The sequence below is a fragment of the Lipotes vexillifer genome, unplaced genomic scaffold, assembly GCF_000442215.2.
Source record: "Lipotes vexillifer unplaced genomic scaffold, Lipotes_vexillifer_v1.1 scaffold1531, whole genome shotgun sequence".
NCBI classification, from domain to species: Eukaryota; Metazoa; Chordata; class Mammalia; order Artiodactyla; family Lipotidae; genus Lipotes; species Lipotes vexillifer.
Genome location: NW_006773724.1, coordinates 18,855 through 44,111, shown reverse-complemented (window position 1 = coordinate 44,111; position 25,257 = coordinate 18,855). Strand labels below are relative to the sequence as shown.

At 43.3% G+C, this 25,257-nt stretch overlaps 2 protein-coding genes across 3 annotated transcripts in view; both read right to left on the bottom strand.

Annotated features, from left to right (window-relative positions):
* The window catches only part of TXNRD1 (thioredoxin reductase 1), a 63,069-nt gene extending 44,162 nt beyond the window's left edge, over nucleotides 1–18,907 (bottom strand). Inside the window, exon 1 of one of the 2 annotated variants that reach the window (XM_007448501.1) lies at nucleotides 18,708–18,907. The gene's annotated coding sequence lies outside the window, so the exon portion shown is untranslated. The remainder of the gene's footprint in view (nucleotides 1–18,707) is intronic. The other variant, XM_007448502.1, reaches the window with a different exon arrangement.
* EID3 (EP300 interacting inhibitor of differentiation 3) lies at nucleotides 7,394–8,392 on the bottom strand. Its single transcript, XM_007448500.1, has one exon. It carries the CDS (start codon nucleotides 8,390–8,392, stop codon nucleotides 7,394–7,396), a length of 999 nt encoding a protein of 332 aa, XP_007448562.1.
* Nucleotides 18,908–25,257: the final 6,350 nt, after the last annotated feature.

Here is a 25,257-nt window from a genome sequence, read left to right as displayed (position 1 = left end):
AATTTACCAGCCCAGACTGCACATTTTTCTCCTGCCTACCATCAGATGTGGGGGACAAAAGGCAGAGCTTAGGATCAGTAGAATTGGATGCTTGGGATGTAGAAGGGGGTGCAGTATGGAAAGGTGGAGGAGGCGCAGCACCGTGGCTGCCCCCGGGCAGCGCGGCAGGTACACACCATGGCTCAGGGATTGGAGGGAGAGCACCTGGAAACCAGCAACAGCAGGGGCAAGCCTGCATCACCCTGTCTGTACAAAAGGTCTAACGTGAGAGGCTGGTAAACAGAGCCAGTATTCATCAACTGGCCGAGGCTCCTCCAATGCAAGGCACAGTGGGGAGAAAAACAATTTGGTAATGACAGCCCTTCAGATCAACGGAGCAATATAAGCCTCAGGTCACAAGCGTTCCTCTCTCTAGCTGATCTCAGAGCGAAAGGGCTGACTTGCTATTTGAAAAGAATTAACAAATAGATGCAGCTAGATGTTCTTCTGGAAAAATAACCATTTTTAATCTCAGCCTCATTTTATCTGCATGTACTTAACACAGATGGTGGCAAAACACAATCACTGGCTGCCTAAAAAAAACCCACCCGTTCTTATAACTGCCTCCCCCAACACATCTACTGAAACAAAACACAATCACTGGCTGCCTAAAAGAAACCCACCCGTTCTTATAACTGCCTCCCCCAACACATCTACTGAAACAAAAGAAGGAAAATGCACTGTCATGCTGGAAAGCTACATACTCCCTCTACCAATGTTTATAAAATTCTGTTCTGTACTGAAATTTTGTATCAGACCTGGGTTCTTATGGTTCAAGTTTAAGTCAAATTATATCAACCGGGCACACAGATTTTACAAAGAAAGCTCTGAGTGAGCCTGAACATTTTTAGTTCTGTAAAGTAAAATCAGCAAGACAGGCAACTAAGGCATTCAGCTGACCCCAGAACTAAACATGATGTTCTAAAATTTTAATCCAACTTAAAACTGAAGTTGCTGTCATTCAACTGCAAGGAAGTGGTTGCCCATCTGAGATAAAAGTAAGGTAGACAATATAAAACAGCTCTCTCCTCCACAGTGTAAGGAAGGCGCACGCAGATGGCGTTAAGGAGACACAAGAGAAAAATGCCCCGCATTCTCCAATTACGACTGCTAGAAATATTGGTTACTACTGACCAGAGAAGCTGATAAAGAATAGGAGTTCTCAAACTTTTAGTCTCAGGATCCCTTTAGAACCTTAAATTATTTACAGCTTTGGTTAATGTGGAGCTTAGTATATTGGAAACTAAGAAAAAAAATTTAATATCTTAAATATTAAAATATTTTGTTATTAAAATATCTTTAAATTTTAAATATCAAACATCATTGTTAAACATAAACAACTGATTAAAACATTTTTAATTAGTGAGAAGAGTGGCATTATTTTATATCTCTGTAATTCTCTGTGATGACTATCTTTTCTGTGTTCAGTCTGTTGCACGTAGCCTCTGGAAAACTCCATGGTAGACTTGCAAGAGAATGAGTGAAAAAGGCAAAGAGCACCTTAGTATTAAGATAATTCTGACCTCAAGGACTTCCTGAAGGGGGTGGGCAGAATGAAGACCACATTTTGAGAACCAAGGACAGCAGTGTAAACATACACCCCGCTCCCGCCAGCAGCTGTTTGTGAGGTTTACAGATTGTATATTCTTCCATCTGCCTCTCAATGCCTTTCCTCCACCCCACCCCTAGCAAAAACAGTGCTCCAGACTCCCCCAGAAAGGCACAATGCTGAAAGCAATTCAGATTTCTTTAAAATCTGAGTAAGTCAGCTTTATTCTTCCCCCAAACATGACTCCTATCCTTTGCGCACAGGTTTTTGTTTTTTTAACTATCACACATGAGCTCTGGTGTGGAAGTGACCTAGGTGAAAATACCTGCTCTATCACTCTCAAGGCTAGGTGATTTGGGCTCATCACATAATCCTTGGGAGTCCGTTTTTTCCTTTTGTAAAATCAACATTTCCCCCCACCCCCACCCCCACCGCCACCTGCAACTGCTGAGCCCGAGACAAAGCATATTGGCACCGTGGTTGGTAGGAAAAATCCCTTCAGTCACTAATTCTCCCTTTCCTACAAAAGGGAACCTGCCTGCCCAGAGGGGCTAAGTCAAAAAGCTCTGGCATGTTTCACAGATGTTGTCCCCTGCACTTACCTGCATCACCTCTCACCTGAAATGCCCTCTTCCCATCAAATTCTGATCCAGTATATCAACTGCATGATGTTTTATTATTTTTATTCAATGTACATAAACATGTCACCCTTTCTAAAGCATTCCTTTAGGTTCTTTTACCAACATCCTAAGACACCAACGTAAGGCCCATTTCTTCCATTGTTTCCCTAAGGTTCCCAAACAACATTCTCCTGTTTCTTGCAACTGTATTAACACAGGTTCTCAGAGCACTTAGTGAAGACTGTTCCGTGCCTTCCTGTCCTTCAAGATTTAGCTGGAAGCCTTTACTTGACTGTGCCCAGCAGGCTGGATCCTCCTCTGATGCCCCTGCTGGCATCTTCACACAATCCCATCAACTCTACAAGGACAAGCATCTTGTCTCATTCCTGCACCACCAGTGCCAACTCCACATGCATGTGATGTTCAAAAATATTCTTAGAATGAAACACCTGGGTGCTAGTTCCTACTCTGTTATGTATAGTGAGAGGCTGGGCTTCAGTTCAGCTTTCTCATCCCTGAAAATAAAACTGTGGGAAAACACTGAAAAAGTACCAGGGGTGTGGCATAATAATAGGTTAGGAGCTTGGATTTAGTCCAAACCTCAACCTAACTTTGTCACTTATGTGATCCTGGGCAAACTGCTTAAATTCTCCTGCCTGGGTTCCTTGTCTGCAGTGACTATATAAACGATACAAACTGCTGACTGCTTGTTTCCTTTGAAATCTGACTGCCGTTGCCAGCACGCTGCAGCACCACTAGGCGATATACCTCAAGCCTCTGCTTTGGAGGATTATGGGCCATGAAAGAAATAAAACTAAATGATGGTTTAAATGCTACAGATTTTCTGAAGAACCTGGGCCCCAGGCCTATAACAGGAACTGGCAAACTACAGCCTGAGGGGCAAACCCAGCAGGCCTGTAGTTTTTTTTTTTTTTTCCCACAGCCCCTGAGCTAACAATGGTTCTTCTTAACATTGTTAAATGATAAAGGAAAAAAAAGATCGAGCAATACTTAATGATACATGAAAATTATAAGAAACCCAAATTTCAGTATCCATAAATAAAATTTTATTGGAAAGCAGCCGCGCCCACTTGTTTCAATATTGTCTAGAGCTTCTGTTTTTGCAACAAGAGCACAGTTGACTAGTTTCAACAGAGGCCATATGGCTCACAAAGCTTAAAATATTTACTACCTGGCTTTTTGCAGAAAGAACATTGCCAATCCTGACCTAGGGAAAATTTCAATCAATGCTGACAGGTGGTGCTGGGTGAAAACTATCAAACGGTAATACTGAGGTGAGTACAAATCAGAGAACTGTCTTTGTGCCCAGTCAGTGAAGTAGAGATGCTTGCTACACTACCTTCCTCCTAGGAGAACCAGGGAGGTTCTGGTTAACCATCTAGACCTGCCAGCTATCATGTGCCTAAAATGTTTACAGCCACAGTAATATTTAACATTCACTCTGTATCAAGTATTCTGGCAAATGTCTTACAACAAACAGATGCCATTTCAATGCCTCCTCCCAGGGGCCACCCTGACCCAGCCTCTCAGCCACTCTCCAAGCAGTTTTTCTCCAGAGCAGTCATCACTGACAGAATTACTGTGGTCTCCCACTCTGGCAGGCTCAACAATGGTCCCCTAACACTGAAGTCCAAACCCCAGATCCTGTGAATACAAGAGTTTCTGGAGATGTGATTTAAGAATCTGGGGATGGGGAGATTTTCCAGGATTATCCCACGGGGCCCAACTTATTCACAAGTATCCTTATAAGAGGGAGGCAGAGGGAGACTGCATTATAGTAAGCAATGTGAAGACAAAGAGGCTGCACTGGCAGCTTTGAAAATGGAGGAATAGTGTATCAAGGAACACAGGTGGCCTCCAAAAAGGCAAACAGATTTCTCTCCTCAGAGCCTCAACAGGAACCGGCTGTGCTGACACCTTGAGAAACCGATTTTCAGACTTCCAACTTCCAGAACCGTAAGAAAATTAATTTGTGTTGTTTTTAAGCTACTAAATGGTAGTTCGTTACAACAGCAATAGGAAACTAATACAGCCATTAGAATATAAACTCCATGAGAGACAGGCAATTTTCAGTTCACCACTTTCCACCACCACCCCGCCCCCCGCCTAGAGCTGTGCCTGGCACAGTTGTTGAGTGAATTAACAAAGTACCAATTCTAATCACTTGGTAATGGTTTCCCCACAACAAAGAATATGAGAAAGTCACGACATCTAGACTTAAAGTAAAGTGTACGAACCGGGACTGAGATGTCACCATGGAAGGAGGCAGCAGCATGGACTTTCTGACGCTGATCTACTACGGAGTGAGGGACTAACATGAGTGCCCACAGTGAGCCCAACCTTGGGCTAGATGTTTGGTATATATCATCCCATTTAATCACATGCCATTCCCATTTCGGAAATGACAACAAGGAAACCCTTAGAGGGCTTCCCTGGTGGCGCAGTGGTTAAGACTCCGCCTGCCAATGCAGGGGACATGGGTTCGAGCCCTGGTCCAGGAAGGTCCCACATGCCGCGGAGCAACTAAGCCCGTGCGCCACAACTACTGAGCCTGTGCTCTAGAGCCCATGAGCCACAACTACCGAAACCCGTGCTCCTAGAGCCCCGTGCTCTGCAACAAGAGAAGCCATGGCAACGAAGCGTAGCCCCTGCTCACCACAAGAGAAAGCCTGCGCGAAGCAACGAAGACCCAACGCAGCCAAAAATAAAGAAAATAAATAAATTTTTTTAAAAAAGAAACCCTTAGAGATTAAGAAACTTGCCCATGAGTCAATAATTATACCCAGGTCTAAATGATTACAAATCTCTTGCTTTTCTCACTATACCACACCCATTAATTCAAAGTACTTGTCACATACATTTTCTCATTTTATCCTTACTGTAAATTTAAGAGAACAGGTAATTACTCCCACTTAGCAAATAAAAAACCTAAAGGTTTGCGGGTTTAATAATTTGCCCAAAGTCTCCAACTAGAACATTACAGAGTATCTGATCCCAGGTCCTTTGATCAGAGAGTGGTTCTGTCAAACAACAAAATCCTAGTTTAAAAGATTTCCATAATATTCTCCTGAAGTTCAGCTGATTTTACTGAACCTACGAAATATAAGGCACTCTAACTGTATTAGTGGGAAACCAGCAGACTTGCAGCTTGGTTCATATCTAATGTCTATAATTATCTATTGGTCAATTTTCCTTTTTTCTTCAAGATAAACAACCGCTTTAATTTCCAAGTGATGAGGCAATCTATGTGTCATGACAACCAATTAAAAGTAGAAACAAGTGGTCAACCTGATTTATATGTTAACAGCTATTACTTTAGAGGACACCCAGAAGATTACCTTCCTCCCAAACCTCCACATTCTCTGTTAATGCTTTTAGTCATCACTAAGTTTCAAATACTCCTGTAAAGGCACTTGGCGTTTAAAGAGAGAACTGGTGATGAGCAGACCTGAGGCAAGATCTTTTTGCTATCACTAAGATTATCTTTTCCCCAAACAGCAAAGCTCTGGAAAACCTAAGGAACCCGGTTGGTAGAGGCATGCTAAAGGGAGGGTCAGAGACCAAATGATGCTTCCACAATTGCTAGATCAAAGGGTGGTAGACACTGGGAAGGGCGAGCATCCCTTCATATAAAAAAGGGGAAAAACTGACTACTTCAGAAAACAATTGGCCCAGTTTCATGAGAAATTTCTATTTTTGCTAAAAACCTCCACTATTACTGAAGAACCTCTCAATCTCAATCTTCTCTTGATCTCGAAGTCATTCATTTAGTCTTTGGATTTCCCTTCCCTTATTACATTTAGACTTAGTGGGAAAGTTTATCATTACTGCTATGCAAAGCAGATACTTATCCACTTGCCAAATAAGATTTAATGGCAAGACCCCCTGCTACCAAAGATTTAGTTTCTATAGGGATCAAGGAAAGCACAGGCATGCTCACTGCACCTTCAAAACTTGTTTTCTTAAAGACCCAAATTTTCAGTAGTGTCCAAATAAGGTGGTAATTTATATTCTTAAAACAATTACAAGCAACACTAAAAAGCCTTTATGGCTTTATGCTAAGTGAAGAAAACTTGGATTAATTAATCAAATATTTCAGTTGAAACAGGAAGTTTCCAGGCATTTAAAGCCCTACTTAAGAAATCAAAATGGAGTTGAGCACAAATATTCAAAGCTGTTAACATGATGAAACATCACTGATTCTGAGGGACACTCTGTATCAGCAGAAATTACAAAGGGAAGCTAGGGGCCAGAGAAGAAATGAAGCAAGTACATGAAGACTATGTAACTGGATGTTAAAAGATTTCGTGTTTGAAATAATCTGGCAAAGGCTACCTTCTACTCCTGAGCTCACTAACAGATGAGGTATGCCTATTTTTGCCCAGTATAACATTCAAATGGTGCAGTCTTCCAAAAAAATCTTACAGGTCTCTCTGGAGCCATAACTTCTCACAATTCCATGTATTTGGCCTCCATATTTTCCTGCGTGACTACCTTCCTTATCTTTGGCCAATTCCTACTTGCCTTTCAGCATTTAGTTGATGGCTCACCTACTACAGTAGAGGTGTTCTACTTTTGCTGAGTCCAATCACAGGGGAAATTATCTCGAACATGGACACCCACTCATTAGTCTCACTGAGGCTTCTTTGCAACGAAGCGCATGGCATCCGAATTTTTTTTCCTTACAGTATTAAGGTCACTTAGGCTCTGCCCTACAGACAGTCTTCCTTGACCATTGTTTCCACCCACTCTTCTCCCCAACCTGGTCAAGAGCCCCATTTGGGATTCCTGTGGTTCCCTGGAGCAGAGGAAGCAAGGCAGTAAGTATCACAGAGCACCATAACTAATTTTTTTCTGGAAAATTATCAAATACCTTTTAATTTATGGAATTCAGAACTGACTTTTATTATTAAAGTCTTAAGAAGCATTCAAAATAATTTTCCCATGAACATGCCAGTGAGTTTTTTTTAGCAACAGAAGATCATGACAACTTTATAAACTACCAAGAAAAATACACTGCACAGTGAAACAATTTCTGATGTTCTTGAAAATACTTTTTCACTTTACAAGAGATACAATATGTGTTTCTGTTTGGATTTTACTCTCCATTTTGAGATGAGTAAGAAAAGCCACAAAATGTCTCCTACACTAAGAACAAAAATCTTTAGTACGAGTTTGTGATCATGGCCTCTGAAATTTCAAAAGTTGCCACAATATTTTTCCAGTCCTGTAAACTCAAAGATATAACTCCTTGTTTCCTGCAATGGGAACTGGAATCATTCCCCTCACCCACATGGTTAATATTAATGGGCTCCAATATTGGCAGCCTGTCTTGGTCAAGCCTTATTCTTGCAAAACCATCCCTTACAATGAAAGAAACATAAAATATATTCTCCACAGTACGAGAGAAAGAGTTTGGGTCAATCACAAACTCAAAATAGGACACGGGAGTATCAGGATACTTTTGAAAGTACGTTTGCAACAATCCCAAGATTCTTTCTACTTCTTTTTCTGTCGCTTCTTGATTACTACACAGGTCCAGCTTCCTCAGCTTTGTAGGCATATCCCCGTTTTCTTCCATTCTGTAAACTCTTTTCCGGTGCTCAAGTCGGGGCTTCCGCGCGGAAGGCTCTGATTTGAATGAACCGAATATAAAGTGGAATGTTTCAGCTTGCAGCATCCACGACGTTGCTTCCTTTTGTACTGTCTCCCAAAAAGAGCGAACTATATTATCATCACAGTCACTCAGCGCATCACGTCCATCATCTTCCATCCAGTTTAGACCCACAAATATAAGCAGAAAATCACAAAATGCCACCTGATTAAAAAGGCTCATGTCAGAGTTTAGCTGCTTTGCTTTTTCTTTACCCAAATCAGAAGCCAAAACAAGAAACTGAGCGTCGAGGGCCGCTTCTCTCGTTCGACTCACTGCATCAAACAGGACATTGGCTTCTTCGAGAGCCTCGGTTAAGGACTCGCTCGCCGTGTTCACTATGTCATCACGGTTCTGCTGGACGTTATAGATGAGCTGCCGGTACTGCTTGCGGATACTCCGGCATTTCTCCTCATCAACCAGCTCCAGCAGGCTTGGGTCGATGTCGGCCTCCCCACAGCTGAGGTCGTCAGAGCAGGCATCAGCCACCGCCGCCGCTTCCACCTTCATCGGCTCCTCCGCCGCCTGCTTCCCAGAGTACGCACCACCGGTAATGGTCACCACCGGCCCCTCGCCCTTCTCTACGTCTCCCCTCAGGCAATCTTTTTCCTCAGCCATGTCGGCGACCGGTAGCGCTCAGGTAACGGCCTTCGCAGTGTTTCGGCCAACGGCGGAAACAAGGGGTCAGCCGGGGCGGAGGAGGACGCCTGACCATGCGCACTAGCGGAGGCCCGCCGGCCCCGCGCCGGTCTCGCCCCGCCTCCCAGCGGTCCCGCCTCGCGTAGCCCAGACCCCTCAGTGTTCGCAAACAAGCCCCCGGCCGGCGCAGAACGCGCGCGAGAATGGGTCCCACCCCCACCCTAGAGTAACACCGCTCGGTTCAAGCGACAGCTACTATTTTGGCGTTTACTGGCAGGGTCATCTAGCTTTCAAAGAAACGCTTGGACAATCTTGTGACAAAATTATGGGGGACCAAACGTCCCGTGCTTTAAAACATGTACTGTCACATGTTGTGGCAGCGCTTTTTCGCTCTGTGATTAAAAGACTTTTTAGGGGGGGAAACTAAATCTGGCTAAATTATAAACTGCTCACAAAGCCAAAGATCGTGGCCTGCGGTATCTCCATTACAGATAGGCTGAACTCTCAGGGTCCATTTGCAAGGTGGTTGCTTGGAACTCTGTCTTCATTATACTAATGTAAATTGTGTTAATTACCTACGCGGGCCCTCAAAACCTTCAAAAGCCAAATCCTCTCTAACCTACCCCAGTAGGGGGGGGGGGCGGCGGCACCGGACCCCCAGGGGGGGGGGGGGGCGGGGTCACCGGGTAAACCAGGGTCCGGACTGGCGCATGCGCGAAAGTGCGCTACCCACCCCACTGCCACCCCACCCCACCCCACCCCCGTCCCCCAGCGTTAGGCAAGCGATCTCTGGTGCTGCGCCACCCAAGGGTACAAGAATAAAGTGGACAGGGTCTCCACCAAAGAGCTGTTTGGAAGCTTGCCAAAAGTAAGGGTCACAGACTCCGAGTGGATAGTAAATCTGAACCCTAAAAGGTGAGAAATCTGTGAAGATTTTAGACACAATCTGTTATAAGGATATGAACGTGAATGCTGTAAGTCGGGTGACTAATGTATGTTGGAAAAATACACCCCCCAGTTCACTAGAAAATCACGTACAGTTGGAGAAAGGGCTTAGCTCATCAGTCACAAGAGGGGAAGGAGAGAGGGAAGGAGAGGGAGAGAGACCACCACATTGCATCCGAAGCTCTGGTTTCAAGGCACCAGGAAGTATATTGGTCCTACCTTCCTTCCTATGCATCTACACTGGTTCTTTTTTTTTTTTTTTTTTGCGGTACGCGGGCCTCTCACTGTTGTGGCCTCTCCCGTTGTGGACACGCAGGCTCAGCGGCCATGGCTCACGGGACCAGCCGCTCCGCGGCATGTGGGATCTTCCCGAATCAGGTCACGAACCCGTGTCCCCTGCATCTGCAGGCGGACTCACAACCACTGCGCCACCAGGGAAGCCCTACACTGGTTCATTTTTCTTTGACATTAGCATAAAGTTTCTTGCAAATACATGAACAGCCAAGCCTCATGTTAAGTTACTTCAAAATAGTTATATTACTCTTCGTTCACCATTATTCTTTTTAAGTAGGGGTAAAATTCAGAAAGAAACATGCATTTTTCAAAAACAGCATGCAGTACTGTTACCTGTGCATATACATTACCCTGCCCTATTATACTGTTAGCTTCCCTAAAGCAAGAATTTGGTTATAAATCTTCCAAGCAAAGCTATCTTCACATGGGGGCATTTGAGTATGCACACTTGAAAGTGTAAGTGTAGATGAAAACCTTTGTTCCAGCACCTACTGCCAACTTATTTGGAGCAAAAGATTACACAGATTAATGGAAGAAATAGATCTTACACACTGACAATAAGTTGGGACTTCCCTGGTGGTGCAGTGGTTAAGAATCTGCCTGCCAATGCAGGGGACACGGGTTCGAGCCCTAGTCCGGGAAGATCCCACATGCCGCGAAGCAACTAAGCCCATGCGCCACAACTACTGAGCCTGTGCTCTAGAGCCCGTGAGCCACAACTACTGAGCCCACGTTCCTAGAGCCTGTGCTCCACAAGAGAAGCCACCGCAACAAGAAGCCCGTGCACTGCAACAAAGAGTAGCCTCCACTCACCACAACTAGAGAAAGCCCGCGCGCAGCAACAAAGACCCAACGCAGCCAAAAATAAATAAGTTAATTAATTAAAAAAAGTAAAGTTGACTGCTTTTCAGAAAGTCAGCCTTATCTCTTCTCTGAAATGAAGAAAAAGCAAGAGAAAAACAAAGCTGGGGACCAGGATCATCAAAGGGCCATATTTTACCCCCAAGTCTGGCCAATTACAAACTAATACTTATCCATCTTAAATCTTTGATGAAAACACATAGTTCCAAGTTCCAAGTCCAAAAAAGTTTGCTTTTATAGTTAACCATATCCTTGGGAGCTTCTGATATCCATTTCAAATTCAGTAAAAGTGATTTATAAAAGAACTCTGAAAGATAAGCCAACCTTCCCACCCTAAGGTGCCTATTTTCTCCTGGCTCAGAGGATGGAAAACAGACTGACACCAATTTGCTCCATACAGAGCCTTTCTTCAAACAATTTTTAAATGCCTTAGAAAAATAAATTAATTCTCCCAACTTACTAATAAAGTATTACTAATATATCATTTATAGGGATGTCACAGGAGATAAGAGCCCACACAACTTGCTTGGAGCAACAGCACACATCAAGACCAGCATCATATTACTAAGTTGTGACTTTAAGTGCTGAATTTATCCTCTGCTAGATTCCTGCTCATAAGAACCTTGGTAACATATAACTTAGGTCATCCTTAGAAAGTCATACTTGCATTATACTCTGCCTTTTAAAATCTGCCTTTAGAGTGCAAAGTTTAGATGTGGCTACAAAATAAAAATCTCAAACCTAATGATTTTCCCTGATCATCTGAAGAATGGGATTTCTACACTTGTGAATCCTTAAGTTACTAAACGGTGATTTTCTAACCCGAGGTCCAATTACTAGTAATAATTATATAAATGTAGCTTTAAAAGAATGCACAACAATACATAATTTGTTATACCAGTAAACTTCTCTGTGACTCTTAACAGAAGGCAAAAAGTGCGAGTACTTCAAAGAAATCACTGAAGTCTACCTTCTTCTTGCAGTAAGACTAGTTCAGGTCCCTTAACACACAACTTGGCCTGCAAAATAATTTAGCTTCCCTCTTCCCCCTTTTTCTCTTTCAGGAGCTGCTGCTAAAGGCTCCATAGGGCAGCCATTTCCTTTCTCCTTTTCTTCAGTTTTTTCCTCCAGTATTATTATTCAGTCCCTTTGCTAGGAGTTCAGATTCATTCATTCCAAGCATTCTTAAGCTCTTTCCCACAACCCCTAGTGTTCAACACAAACATGGTGGTACGGATGAATGTTATAGGTTACAGGTCTCTCTATGGTCAAATTTTAAAAGTCACATAGGACCCACTATCTTTTCCAGTGGGGTTTTACTGCCTGATTAATCTACAACCAACAGATATTTAAGAGACTTCTGAGCCAAAGCCAAGAACCAGTCAGGTTTGAGTCCCGCACTCTAAAAGATATGCTTATCCTGCTGTTAGCTACCTCCTCCCACTTTTCTGTTCCTCCTTTCACAGCAGTTTTTCTCCCCTCATCCTGCCAGGGTATTGATTTAATACTGAGCTGTGAAGAGATGTGGTGAAGGCAGGCCTAGCTTGATTTGCTGGAGTAGCTGGATGTTAGGTATATGTTCTCTTTCATCTGAATTTCCTTTAAGCTTATGTTTGTGTGTGTATATTTTTTTTTTTTTTTTTTGCTGTATGCGGGCCTCTCACTGCTGTGGCCTCTCCCGTTGCGGAGCACAGACTCCGGACGCGCAGGCTCAGCGGCCATGGCTCACGGGCCCAGCCGCTCCGCGGCATGTGGGATCTTCCCAGACCGGGGCACGAACCCGTGTCCCCTGCATCGGCAGGCGGACTCTCAACCACTGCGCCACCAGGGAAGCCCTGTTGTGTGTATATTTTTGCTTTGTTTGGCTTTTCAGTATTAAAGGTAAACTTTCCAATGATCAAGGCAGATATCTGTGTTTTTTAAATGAGTTTCTGAAAAGACCATGGACAGTGGAAGGAGGCAAACCTGGGTTCCAATCATGACCTATTAGCTATTAGCACTACTTTAGGTTGCTTAACCTGTCAGCCTCCAGTCTCCTCATTTGTAAGATGAGAATACTACTACTCACATCATAAAGTTAGTGTAAGTACTGAATGAATGAGAATTATGTGATAGATCTGACAATATTTTCAACTATTGAGCAGGTACTTAAATCTTCAGTTATGCCAAAGATAGCAAGTGTTTAATAAACATTAGACACTAAATAGGAAAAAAAAAAAAAGCGTATACAAACCAGTAGCTTCACTCCTGGGATGTTGTTTTAGGAACAGAAAAATATTTTAAAGGCTAAATATCCATAAGGAAGACAGAGAAATATATCTCACTATAATAATACCAGTGAAAAGAAATTTGTCATATAATTAAATTTAAAAACCTACTAAGGCTTCAACTAATGGAACTGTGTATAGCACTTTGAAGGGTAAACCACTCTACTAGAAATTCTGAATCAGGGCCATGAAGAGTCTGAGACTATATGCAAAATTCCTTTTTTTTTTTTTTTTTGGAAAATTTATTAAATTTAATCAGTGTGGGTTTATTTAAATTCTAATGTCAGTTAAATGGCATAGAATTTTTTTTTTTTTTTTGGTTGTGCCACGTGGCATATGGGATCTTAATTCCTCGACTAGGGATCGAACCTGTGCCCACTGCAGTGCAAGCCCAGAGTCCTAACCACTGGACTGCCGGGGGATTCCCGCACAATTCTTTATGTATATTTTTCTCATAAATGGCTCCTTGGACTTCAGCAGATTCTTTGTAAAAACCTGGCATCTAAAAGAGGCTTTGAATAACTGTTCTATTCAAATAAGAAGGCTTTGCTGTTAGTTGAAGTAAAAGATAAAATGACAGTCAAGCCCCATAAAATAATTTGGACCTGCCCACTGAAATACTTTAGAGTATATAAGACCTCCACCCTTGCTCTGTGGTTGAAAGTCATATATTTAACTGACACTTCAGAAAACCAAGTGCTGGCTGACTTGCCAAGCCTGAAGAAGTAACATAAAGAGTGTGAGATGAGAATAGAACCCTTCCCGTTGTAAGAGCCATTACCAACTCTCTTGGGACACCTCAGAAGTCAGCAATGATCAGGAGCATCATTCTGATAGACTAAGGGTAGGAAAGCACTGGGTATTTGGCTTCTAAAGGAGGCAGCCTTGAAAAAACTCAGCTCTGGAGCCCTGGGTTAAAATCAAAACTAGTGTTTTCTTTGGAGTTTGAGTTTCCTCTTTTGTAAATGTCTTCTATCCGATGTCTTCTCTATCATACAGAGCGGCCACGACTCTTTGTAAAAAATCATATACAAACATCTGTTGACAAAGGTATTTTAAAATATATACATTGCCCTACAGACTTGAGTTAGAGATAACAAAGACAGAGCCTAGCTCAACATTGAGAACACAGGGGCTCAGTAAACAGTAGCTAAATAGACATAATGTGACTTTCTTCTCAACTGACCTGGACACAGCTACATAAACTGAAGATGGAAAATGCCGCTATCATACAGCTCTTTTAAACGTCTGAACTGCTTTATATGCTGCCTAGAAACTCTCCTGAACTATTATACTTAGGGCTTAATTGCTAACAGAAACAGTCCACTTTCACCAAATCAGACACCTTGTAGCTAAATCCCTCACTGAAGTCAGTCCTCTGGCCCTACCATCAACCATTCATTCCACAGGTATTTACTGAGTGCATACTAGGTGTTAAAATAACACATGGAAGATACAAAGATAAACCATTCTCATCCTAAAGGAGGGTATAATTTAGCAGGCACAGAGGAATGCAGTTCCACTCAGCAAGCATGCTATGCACAAACGCCAATTTGCCAGAGCTATGCTAGGAATACCAAGATTTGCATGGGCTCAGCCATGAATCATGAGCACACAATCACACCAGGGAGATCAGGCACACATCCCAATAGCGGTAACACAGAGCCAAGTGCCAGAAGTGTGAGAACACCAGAGTGAACTTTACAGACAGGCCTGCGCTCCATCCTGGCTCTGCTGCTTTACTAGCTGTGTCATCTGGGCATACTCCTTAAGTTCTGAGGGCCTCCATTTGCTCATCTGTAAAACTGGATCACACCATCTCCTTCACAGGACTACTCCTGGGAGGATTTCAGTCAACTAGGTACCACAGCATTTAGGGGCTAGCACACAGCAGACATTCAATAAATGGTAGCTGCTATCATTGACAGACATTCATTTAAATATTTGATGAGCTCTAAGGCAGATCTAGAATCACAGGCAAGGAATAAGTCTAACTGTTCACTTCTGATATTGGCAGGACTCCTCCTTTCCCAGGGACAGGGATTTGTGGGAGCGGAGGAGGGAGAAACAGGCAAATCTGGCCTTGTACTCTGACACAGGTAGGCAGTTGGAAAAGTGGGTCTGAGCAGGAAGAAAAGTCAGGAAAGAAAATGAAAAACAGAACAAAGGAGGGAAATTTTAGGGACCACAGCTCCAACAGTATTCCCACGAGCTTCCAGTAGAGGTAAACGGGGGCAGAGCACGAGATCACCAGAAAAGCAGGTTGGGGCCAGACCCTGGAGGACACAGAAAACCAAGTTAAGAAATATACACTCATTCTGGATGCAGATCTGGGGGCAGCAAAGATGCAATCAGGAAGATGGTTCTGCAGCAGATGGACTGCAAGGACAGGGAGATCAGAAGTGGGCAGCCAGTTAGAGACCGTTTAGATAGGAGGCAACAGTACCTGAAGGAGCCTGGGCAAAAAGTTAATAGAAGAAGTAGGCACCTGTGTGGGAAACCGTCAGGCCCTGGTAAATGAACAGACAGGAAAGATGAGAGGAAATCCAAAGCCTGGACCAGAAGAGTGACACCACTGTACAAGGACTGACAGACAGCAAAGAAGAGGCTTGTGCTGTCACCTGGTTAAAGTGGGAGAAGGCACTGGTCTCACCATGCATTCACAGCTAGTAAAAATTTTACTGTATAATCAGCACCAAACAAATTTATTGTACTAACAATCCATGCCTCTTATAAACACTGTTAGTCCTTACTCTTACCTTCTTAAATAAACCAGAGTCAAAGCAGTCCTTCAATTCTCCTTAGGCCTCAACCTTAACTAGGCCAAAAAGCACATACACTACTAATCTCCCCGGAAGGGATTATCTGAGGAGAGAATCAAGTTTTCTGCCCATTTTGGTAGAGTATTAAGGAAGAAAGGGAATGGTCAGAGTTATTAAATTACCACTCATTTCCCGATGTCTATTCAGTTAGAAGTCTGGTTTCTGGTAACTTTTAGAAGTAAGGCTTGAAAGGAGACCTGCCTGTTTCATTGCCTACCCCGGGCCCAGAACGTGGGGGGCTCCCAGCCTGACCACAACACCATCACCTCTGAGCTCCTGCCACACTGGCTCCATAATTCCCTTGGATGTTAATCATGCACCACTTTGTGTCCGTCTTGGAAGAAATTAAGTCCCATGTTGCAAGTTTTAGTCTCAATCCCCCAAGATTATTTTCTCAAACTACTGAAGTCTTAACTATGTCTGGCATTTTGTATTCCAATAAGCACTTTTTCACTCACTTTGCTTTACCTCTCAATACCACCGACAGGCATTCATTTTATATGAGTGGTTTCAAAACTCTGGAATCCTGGAGACACTGATTTACATATAAGAAAGAGTCCCTGCAGGAAAATTTGCAAGCTTGCTCTTCAGAACTAAAATGTTTATGAAAGCCGTCTTTGTGCAACAGGAACTATATTCATAGTTCTTAGAATTTAGTAGCTAGCTACTGCTAATTTCACACATGGACATACAAGCCCTGACCACAGATAGCATAGTTCCCCATTTTTCTATTCAGGTAGAAAGTGTTACTTGCCTGTTGAGTTACAATTTGCCATCTTCTAACTAACACCTTTTAGGTATTAAATAGTAATCTTTTGATTGCTTTTCCTCGATTCTAATTATTTAGCAACTAATCGTGACCAAACTACCTTATACATTAAAGTAAGTCTCAAACGTGATATTTATAATAAGAATTATCTGAGGAGGCTTGTTTAAAACAAATTTAAAGGCAGAACCTAGCCCCTTCCAGAGGGTTGAATGAACAAGATCTCAGGTAAAGCCCAAGCATGTGTGTTTAACAAGCACTCCAGGGGACTCTATGCAGGTGGTCCATAGTCTACAGTTTTTTGAAAGGCACTTCTTTAAAGCCTTCATCCTGTAGGTAGTCATCTAAATTTATCAGTTCCGTGTAGTAGGGCTGTACTCCCTGGTCTTCCATAGTACACTGTGAAAACAAGGTAGGTTTTGCTGCTGCTATTTACTGAGGAGAAAGGAAGACAAAGGAAGAAACAATATTTAGAGGAGAAAAGAAAAGCACGTGTTTTAACGAGCTCCCTCCCTCTCCATTATTTAGGTTGCAACTAAAGCAGGAAATCTTAACCTTTTTTAAGGTGTGGACTTCAGGATTATAACACTAATTCTATAGGCACTCAACTCTCCACTAAATAAATGCCTTTCTCCACTCAAACCCAATGTTCCCTAAAGAATTTCAAGACCTACCATTTAGTTCCAAATGTGGGCAACAATTATCTAGAAATTCACAAACATTTCAAAGCAGTAGCCTTACCTTGTTGTGTCTTCTTCCATATCTTAGTACTCATTAAAAACCAAAAATATATCAAATGATACAAAGGAGAGTGGTTAAGTTTACTTAAAAGAGATGTTCATTTTTAAAAATTTAATTATAACTTGGTGGTAGGGTTTTCATGCATGGAATCGCACCTCACTAAATGTCTGAAATTAACTATGATCATACAGAATTGAGAACATCAGATCCTACCAGTAAAGTGGGTGCAAAGCTTATAAAAAAGTGATTTTACTTTTTACTCCCACTGGTGTTAAAACTAGGACCATGTGTAGATTTTATAAATGTGTAGAATTTATATAAAGATCAAATGCCTATACAGCTTTTTAAGTGCAAATTTATGACACAGGCGGAGAAAAGATCAGACAGGAAAGACTATTAACAGGACTTTGTCTCATTTTACTTGCAAACTAAAGGTCTTGAGTAACACAGTGTATTTTATACCAAGCTAAAAGCCTTAATCTCCTTTAATTATTTTCCATTAGTTTACTATTTGTCTTTGAAGCCCATCTCCATTTCTTATACCCATTCTTCAAAAAGGTAATAAATAAGATTATTTTAAAAGAAAAGGTAGTAAATAAAAATACAAATTGTTATAACCATCCTAAACACACACACATCTAAATACATTGTTACATTTAACTGAGGCCTCAGGCTTACTTCTAAGAAGGCAATGTTCAAGTATAAGATCCATTTCTTAAACATTATATTGATACAGACAAGGAGGACAAAAAAATCAGCAAAAGTTAAAGCTATATCAAGGTGATGTGATTCTAAGGCTTTCTAACCTGGTCATCCACGTTGCTTATCTCCCCCTAAATGTGCACCCAACCTCCCAGCATCTTGCCTGTATGGCAGGCCATGACCCATCCACCCCTCAGTGAATGGTCCTAAGGGAGGAGTGCCACCACACTCACCACCACCCAAAGGAAAGATTTCTTTCTCTTCTTTCCCTCTACCCAGTTGTTAACTCTGGGCTAGAAAAGAGATACCTGAAGGGAAATGAACTCACTCTAGGAGCTTGCTGGTTGCTCTCCCCTGAGCCTGGGGTTTCTGGGTTTCCCTCCCGGAGAATTAAAGAGGAAGACGATAGGGACGGACAAAGATAAAGCATTTCCTGACCCACTTTTCTCAGTACTTCTCTAAACGACTCACTTTCAGCAGTTTACACTGCTGCTAAAAATTTTTGTTATTTGGATTTACTGGGAAGGAAAGAAAAAGGACACTTTAAAAAACCTATTTTAAAAGATGAAAATAGGCCGTCTGCCCTTCCAAGCTTCCCACTTCTGAAATGTGTGTCTCATCCACGTCGATTAACACGTGAGCTGGCCCCCACGTTTCTTTGTCGTTTTCTAAGGATGTGCTCCGTTTGGAGGTTGGCTCACAATCACCCCGGCTTTAAGACCACGGCCGGATCGATGAGCTCGTTCGCAGTTCAGGCGGCAAAAGAGACGTTAAGGTCCCCCACCTACCTTCAGGGTTGGACCATGGCCGCCTAGCTTTCTTCGTTTCACAAACACAACGGGTATGTCGGTTTTCAAGGTCAGTTCGCAGAGCGCTCCCTCGAGGCCCCGCCCGTTCTCTGGGGCGCAAAAGCAGAGCGGATCCGGTCAGTCTTTCCGCCCGGGGCCGTGGCGGGAAGTGCGCGGCGGGGGCGGGGCTTCCGCGTCCCAAACTGCACTCGCCCGGGCGACAGCCCAGGCCCCAGCCCCGGCCCTGACCTTGACTAAGGCCGGCCACCAGCTCGGTCCCGGACAGGCGCACCTACACGCGGGCTGGAAGGCCAACCACCTCCCAACTTAATCTTCCTTTGAACTCTGCATCGTATACACAGAATGCCAAAAAACCAACTTCCAAAGTTTCTCTGAAATTTGAAACCTCGAGGCAAAATTAAGAACACTGCCCACTTGGGGTGCTTTTATTAGAGAACCTTGAAATAATACAGCAACACCCTAAATGACATGCTTGGTGCAACTGGTCCAATTTTACAAACGGGCGAACTCAGGTAGAGAATGAGTCAGTGAAAATTAAAAATAGACTCTAGTTATACTGACATCAGGTCCATTCATGAGACAAAAACCACACCAGCCCCCAAAGTATAGCTGTTTGACAATAACAATAGCAGCTAGCGATTCTGTAGTGCTTTGCATATGTTAATACTTAATCTTCAATAACTACCCTGTTGAAGTAGGTCCAATCAGGTCCATTTCACAAATAGGGAAACTGAGGCACAGAAAAGCTTCCCTACCCAAATTCAAGCAGCTAGTTAGTCAACAGCAGAGCCAGGATTCAAACCAGGCAGTGCAGTGTAGCCTTTAACCCCTACCCTGTACTGCCTGATACAGTGAGATAAGCACTGGTTCCTCTTAGCTGTCTCCTTTAACAGCCTAGGGAAAGTCACAGGAGTCTAAGCCTCGGTCTCCCCACTTGAACACACGGAGACACACGTGATTTGCCAATCTCTCACAATTTCTGCGGATTCAGTGGTGTGAAAATTCCTCGAAAGGCATCCTTTAATCGTTATACTCGCTTAATGCTGACAAGGCTCTGTCAATCTATTCATCATATTATCACCTACATTTCAAGACTCGTGCATTAAGAAATGATACAAAAACTATTTTCTCCTATATTCTGCAAACCGTCTCTATAAAGAAGAGCTAGAGACAGGAAGCCACCAGCCGACAGGGGGCCGGTCTCACCTACCAACACGCCAAGCTTTCAACGACCCGGGCGAAAACAATGAACACCGCCAAGACGCTCACCCGACTTAAGAGAAGCCTCGGCCCTACTCAGACACGCATTCACACGTCTCCCCTTCCGCTGCATCCATCCACAAGGCACCCGGCAGGAGGATGCTCTCGTCCCAGAGTGCTCACAGCCCAGGGGCTTGGGGCTTCCTCCGTTTTCAGTAAACCCGAAGCTTACACGAACACGAGTCCTTGGGCACCAGGCGCTCCTTCAGACGTCCCAGCACCTGCCGCTCCGGTGCAATGCGGGACTGAAGCAAACTGAGGAGAAAAGGCTGCGGGATCCCAGTAGCTCCGAGAAGCCGCGCCCTCCTCTGAATGGGCGGGCAAACCGCCAGAGTCAGAATGACAAAGCAAAAACCCACTCTTCGTGCAGCACTGGCAACTAGGCTGATGGGCTTAGCAAAGTGGGATCTCCTAATTGGGTAACAGCACATCCTCTTCCTGCTCACAGCGCCCCCAACCCAAGAAAGGAGCAAAAGCAATTTAAGAAATGTTTGGAACCGGAACCAAAAGCGTGTGCCTTAATTGAACAAAACTGGACTATGCCCTCGGGCAGTGACTCCCGAACGTTGCTACTGATTGTAATCATGCGAGGATCTTCAAAAACACTGACGCCTGGCTCCCACCCGCAGACATTCTGATGTAATTGGTATTGTGTGCGACCTGGCCATCTGAGGTTTTTAAAACTCCCTGGATGATTCTAGTGAACAGCAGTTTGGGACCTATTGCCGTAAAGTAATGCGTTAGTCAGTCTGGCGATTCCCTAAAGGAGGCGATTAGGCTTTAAAAAAAAAAAAACTTCTAGTCCATCCTAATTCTGAAAAGAAGTGACAAATTTTCACAAACACATAACTTCGCTTTATAGTACGTCCTCCTTATCCCACTCAGATTTTGGTTCGTCATGTTGTTTAAGGAAAACTGCGTATATTTAACTCCAGCCACGCCAGGCACCTGCAGCCAGCTACCCAAGTGAGCCACACTCTCTCATACTTCCCTGCTCTTACTCATATTCTTACTCAGCACCTTGTGCTAGTAGGTAGCTATGAATATTTGATGAAGAAATAAATAAATGAATGTCTTTCCCACTTCTTTGTCTGGATACTGCCAGACTGAAACACGCTTAGGTTGCTGGTTTCTGAAGGCTCCGTGAAGCCACAATTTGCTCCTTTTGAGTCCCCTCCCAGGTGCAAGGCAGAGGCTTGTTGCAGCCTCTCAGTTTCAGAATGCGTACACAGACACAGACACACACACACACACACACACTACTACACATTGTGGGGGAGGGAAAAAACCCTTTAGCCTCCTAGGTTCTTCTAGCTGGTCTAAGAATTAAATTGGCATGAGACACATTAACAGGAGAAAATCAAATTTAATTACATACGTAGCAGAGCAAGATGAGAATATGAGGTCCAAGGACAAGTTAGGCGACTTAAGCTTGTACACCTTCCCAGAGAAGAAGAGGGTAAGTGTTTGGGACTTCAAGGGGAAGGGAGATGAAGATGAGCAGATGTTTGCTGGGTCATGCAGACACAGTGGGACCCAGAGAGGACTCTGATCAAACAGGCCTTGCTGAGTGCCCCTAGTCTACCACACCCTAGTTCATGGTATACTTTAGTTTTCTGTGGTGATAACTGTTCTTCCTGAATAGGCCCTTTAGGCGGTGAAGGGCAGAAGGTAGAAAGTTCTTCCTGAGGTTTTGTTTCTTAAAAATAATCAGCCCCAAATCATCCTCAAACCAAAGAGACACATTTGGGGGTGGAAAGTTTTGTTCCCCTACAAGATACTAAACTGACACTCCGTTTGGTGGTTATTTATGTGAGTGCCTAACCTGATTCTGGGGTCCTTAGAAGAGAAGATGGGTCTAGCATATAGGTATTCAGGAAACAAGATGACTTAGGAAGCAAAGAATGAAAAATGTGAAGGAAAGACAGCTGGGATTAAGGGAGAGAACTTACCATTTACTCCCAGCTGCTGTGCCAAGCTTTGTACTAACCAGTTTACATGCCTTCTTTCATTTAATCTACACAAAACAACCCATGAGCTGGCGTCATAACTCCACATTCTTAAACATCTATAGAAGCTACAGTTTATTGCAAAAGCATGTCTTAGGATACAGAGGAACTTTAAAATCATTTAACTTAATGTGCTAAAAGCAAGTGATAAGGGTTGACTTCTAAGAGCCTTCTGGGACAGACAGGTCCGAGTTACCATAGTTACCATAGTTAACATTTCCAGAAAAGGCTAGATAAGGCATTTTAACTTCAAACTGTTCTTATGTGAGCAGATTATAGCACAAATCCCAAGAGCAGCTCCATGTAGTTATTTTTTAAGTTAAAAAAAAAATCACCATTAAAAAAAGCTTCACTTTCCTTTCAAACCATTCTTGCTACAGTTCAGGGCCCAGATGCCTTACCCTTGTCAGGAAATAGAACGCCTTAGTTCTATTTAGTTGCTGGTCAATGGAAGAAGAGCCGCTCGCTGGCACTCACACCCCCCTCCCCCATTTCTCATCATGCAGCATTTGTTCTATTGGTACATCTTGCATCTCTTGACTGGGTTCATGTTATTCCTCCTGCCTAAAATTATCTTCCCTCCCTAAGGGCCTACTCCCTCAAAGCTCATTTGAAATGTCATCTCCTGTGGGAGGGCTTGCCTGATTTCTACCCTGTGTTTATCGCTCCTTCCCTCTTCTGTGTCCCCAAACACCTAAAAATAATTACAAATCATCTAAATCCAAGAGAGTTTTGAGAAGGCAAAACCTTGCTTGATTTATCATGCCCTCCCAGAACCTGTTATATATTGTAAGTATGCAGAAAATGCTGGAAAAGACCCTCTGTTCCTGAGCTGTCATCTAAGGACACTATTAACAGGTCTATGAAGGTGTTCAATCAAGGGTCCTCTTGCACTAAACTACCATTCCTCAATAAGTCTTTCTCACACATACACACTGAGCTAGAGCCACCTTTCTGACACCCAGATCTCTGCACAAATCTCCAGTAGTTCTCTAGGAACCTCTACATAAAGTCCAAACTCCTCAATTGTACTGACTTGGCAATGGCCACCCTTGTTAAACCTAGATGTCCACACATTCTGTACCCTACTTAACCAGAACACATTGCTGGAGAAAACACAGAAATTAAAAGTAATTTCACTTTAGGGCTTCCCCAGTGGTGCAGTGGTGAAGAATCTGCCTGCCAATGCAGGGGACATAGGTTTGAGCCCTGGTCCAGGAAGATCCCACATGCTGCAGAACGACTTAAGCCCATGCGTCACAACTACTGAGCCTGTGCTCTAGAGCCTACAAGCCACAAATACTGAAGCCTGTGCCCCTAGAGCCTGTGCTCCTCAGCAAGAGAAGCCACCACAAGGAGAAGTCTGCACACCGCAAAGAGTAGCCCCCACTCGCCAAAAGTAGAGAAAGCCCACGCACAGCAACGAAGACCAAACATAGCCAAAAATAAAAATAAATTAAATAAATTTAAAAAAAAAAGAAACAGCCAATGCAAGAGGGACACTGACTTTCCTTTCTGTCTCACTGAAAATAGGAAATAAGTCACTCATGTGAAATGTGCACTCCTTGCATCTACAGGTGGAAAGACACCCTTAACGCAAAAGATAGGGAATTTAGGGCCAGGAAGCCTATATAAACAAACTCATTACTTCTTTAATATACTACCCCAAGCCCAAACTCTGCTGATATTCATCACTAGTTGGGCACCCAAAACCTAAGTTTCTTTGTCCTGTCAATTCCTCACAAACGTATTGTTTCTTTGTCTAAAAAAGTATAAAAGCTGCCTGCTTTGGCCACTTCTTGGGTACCATTTCTATGGGATCTCCATGTGCATGAATTAAAATTTGTTTTACTGTCTTGTGTCAATTTTATTATTGGTCCAGCTATAAGAACTCAAGAGGGGTAGACAGGGAAATTTCCCGCTCGCCAATACTCACCACCCAGTTCTACAAGGGTTAAGTGGGAACACAATTCACTTGCTCACCAACCTGAGAGGAATTCAGGATGGAAACAGGATGAAGCACTCCGTGCTTTAGATAGACAGGCCCTTAAATAGCTAGATGCATATCTCAGGAAGAATTTCAATGACCCCAGATTCTTGCATCTTCTCATATTTAGATAAGCACTTAAACTTGAGATATCTGTTCTTTGTGATTAGCAGTAATCTTCTACCAAGATGTATGCTTGACAGTGTGTATTTCCTAGCCCAAAAAAAAAAAAAAAATCATATAAACGGGTCTCTCCCCTACTTCTTTGGAGCAACTCCTCAGAGCTAACTGAGTGCTGTCTCTGGGCTAGTCTTCAATAAGACCCTGAATAAAACTTAAACTCACAACTTCTATGTTGTGTGTTTTTCTTTAAGTCGACAACACCTACACCTTGCCATTGGTTCATGACCTGCTTTCTACTTTAAGAATAGAGAATCAACCAGACAGAACTCCCACCTATTTATTTATTTATTTTTTTCCCCGGCTGTGCCGTACGACATGCAGGATCTTAGTTCCCCCACCAGGGACAAACCCATGCCCCTTGTATTGGGATCAAGAAGTCTTAATCACTGGACTGTCCAGGAAAGTCCCAAAGTCCCACCAACTTCCATCTCAACCACCAAGCTGCCATGTTCCCCGCCTTCGCTCTTGATTTAATGAAGGCCAGCCTCTCCACTTGTGTGCGCATTTTCATCTTTTCTTGACTTCTCAATCTTCGATAACTTCACTCCTCCCATTAGCCTCCCTCTCTGGCATCATCAGTTTCTTGTTCTCTACCTGATCATTCCCATCATCATACAAGCACACTGTAATGTTCCCATTTTTTGAAGTCTCCCAAGATCCCATATGCCCAATCCCAGTAGTTACCACCCAACTTCATTATTCCCCTCACAGGGGGGAAAAAAAAACTTTTTTGGAAAGAATTCTTTGTACCCTGAGAATAAAGTAGGGTAGGGAGGTCAGGAAAGATCTAAGTATATGGCACTCAAGCAGAGACCAGAGTGAAATGAAGAAGCAAGACTTAAGAGGGGGGAATCGTTCTAAGCAGAGGAAACAGGAAACAGCTCCCTAAGCTGGGAGCCTGCCCGATTTGTCCACGGATCTGCAAGGGAACCAATGTGTCTACAGCTCAGTGAGTGAGGAAGAAAGTGGTAGGTAGTGAGGTCAGAGGAGTAGCCAGGGGTCAGATCCCAAAGGCCATAGTCAGAAATTTGGATTTCATTCTTAAGAAGCCAAAGTGTCACAAGAGAGGAGAGGGAAATGATCTAGTTTG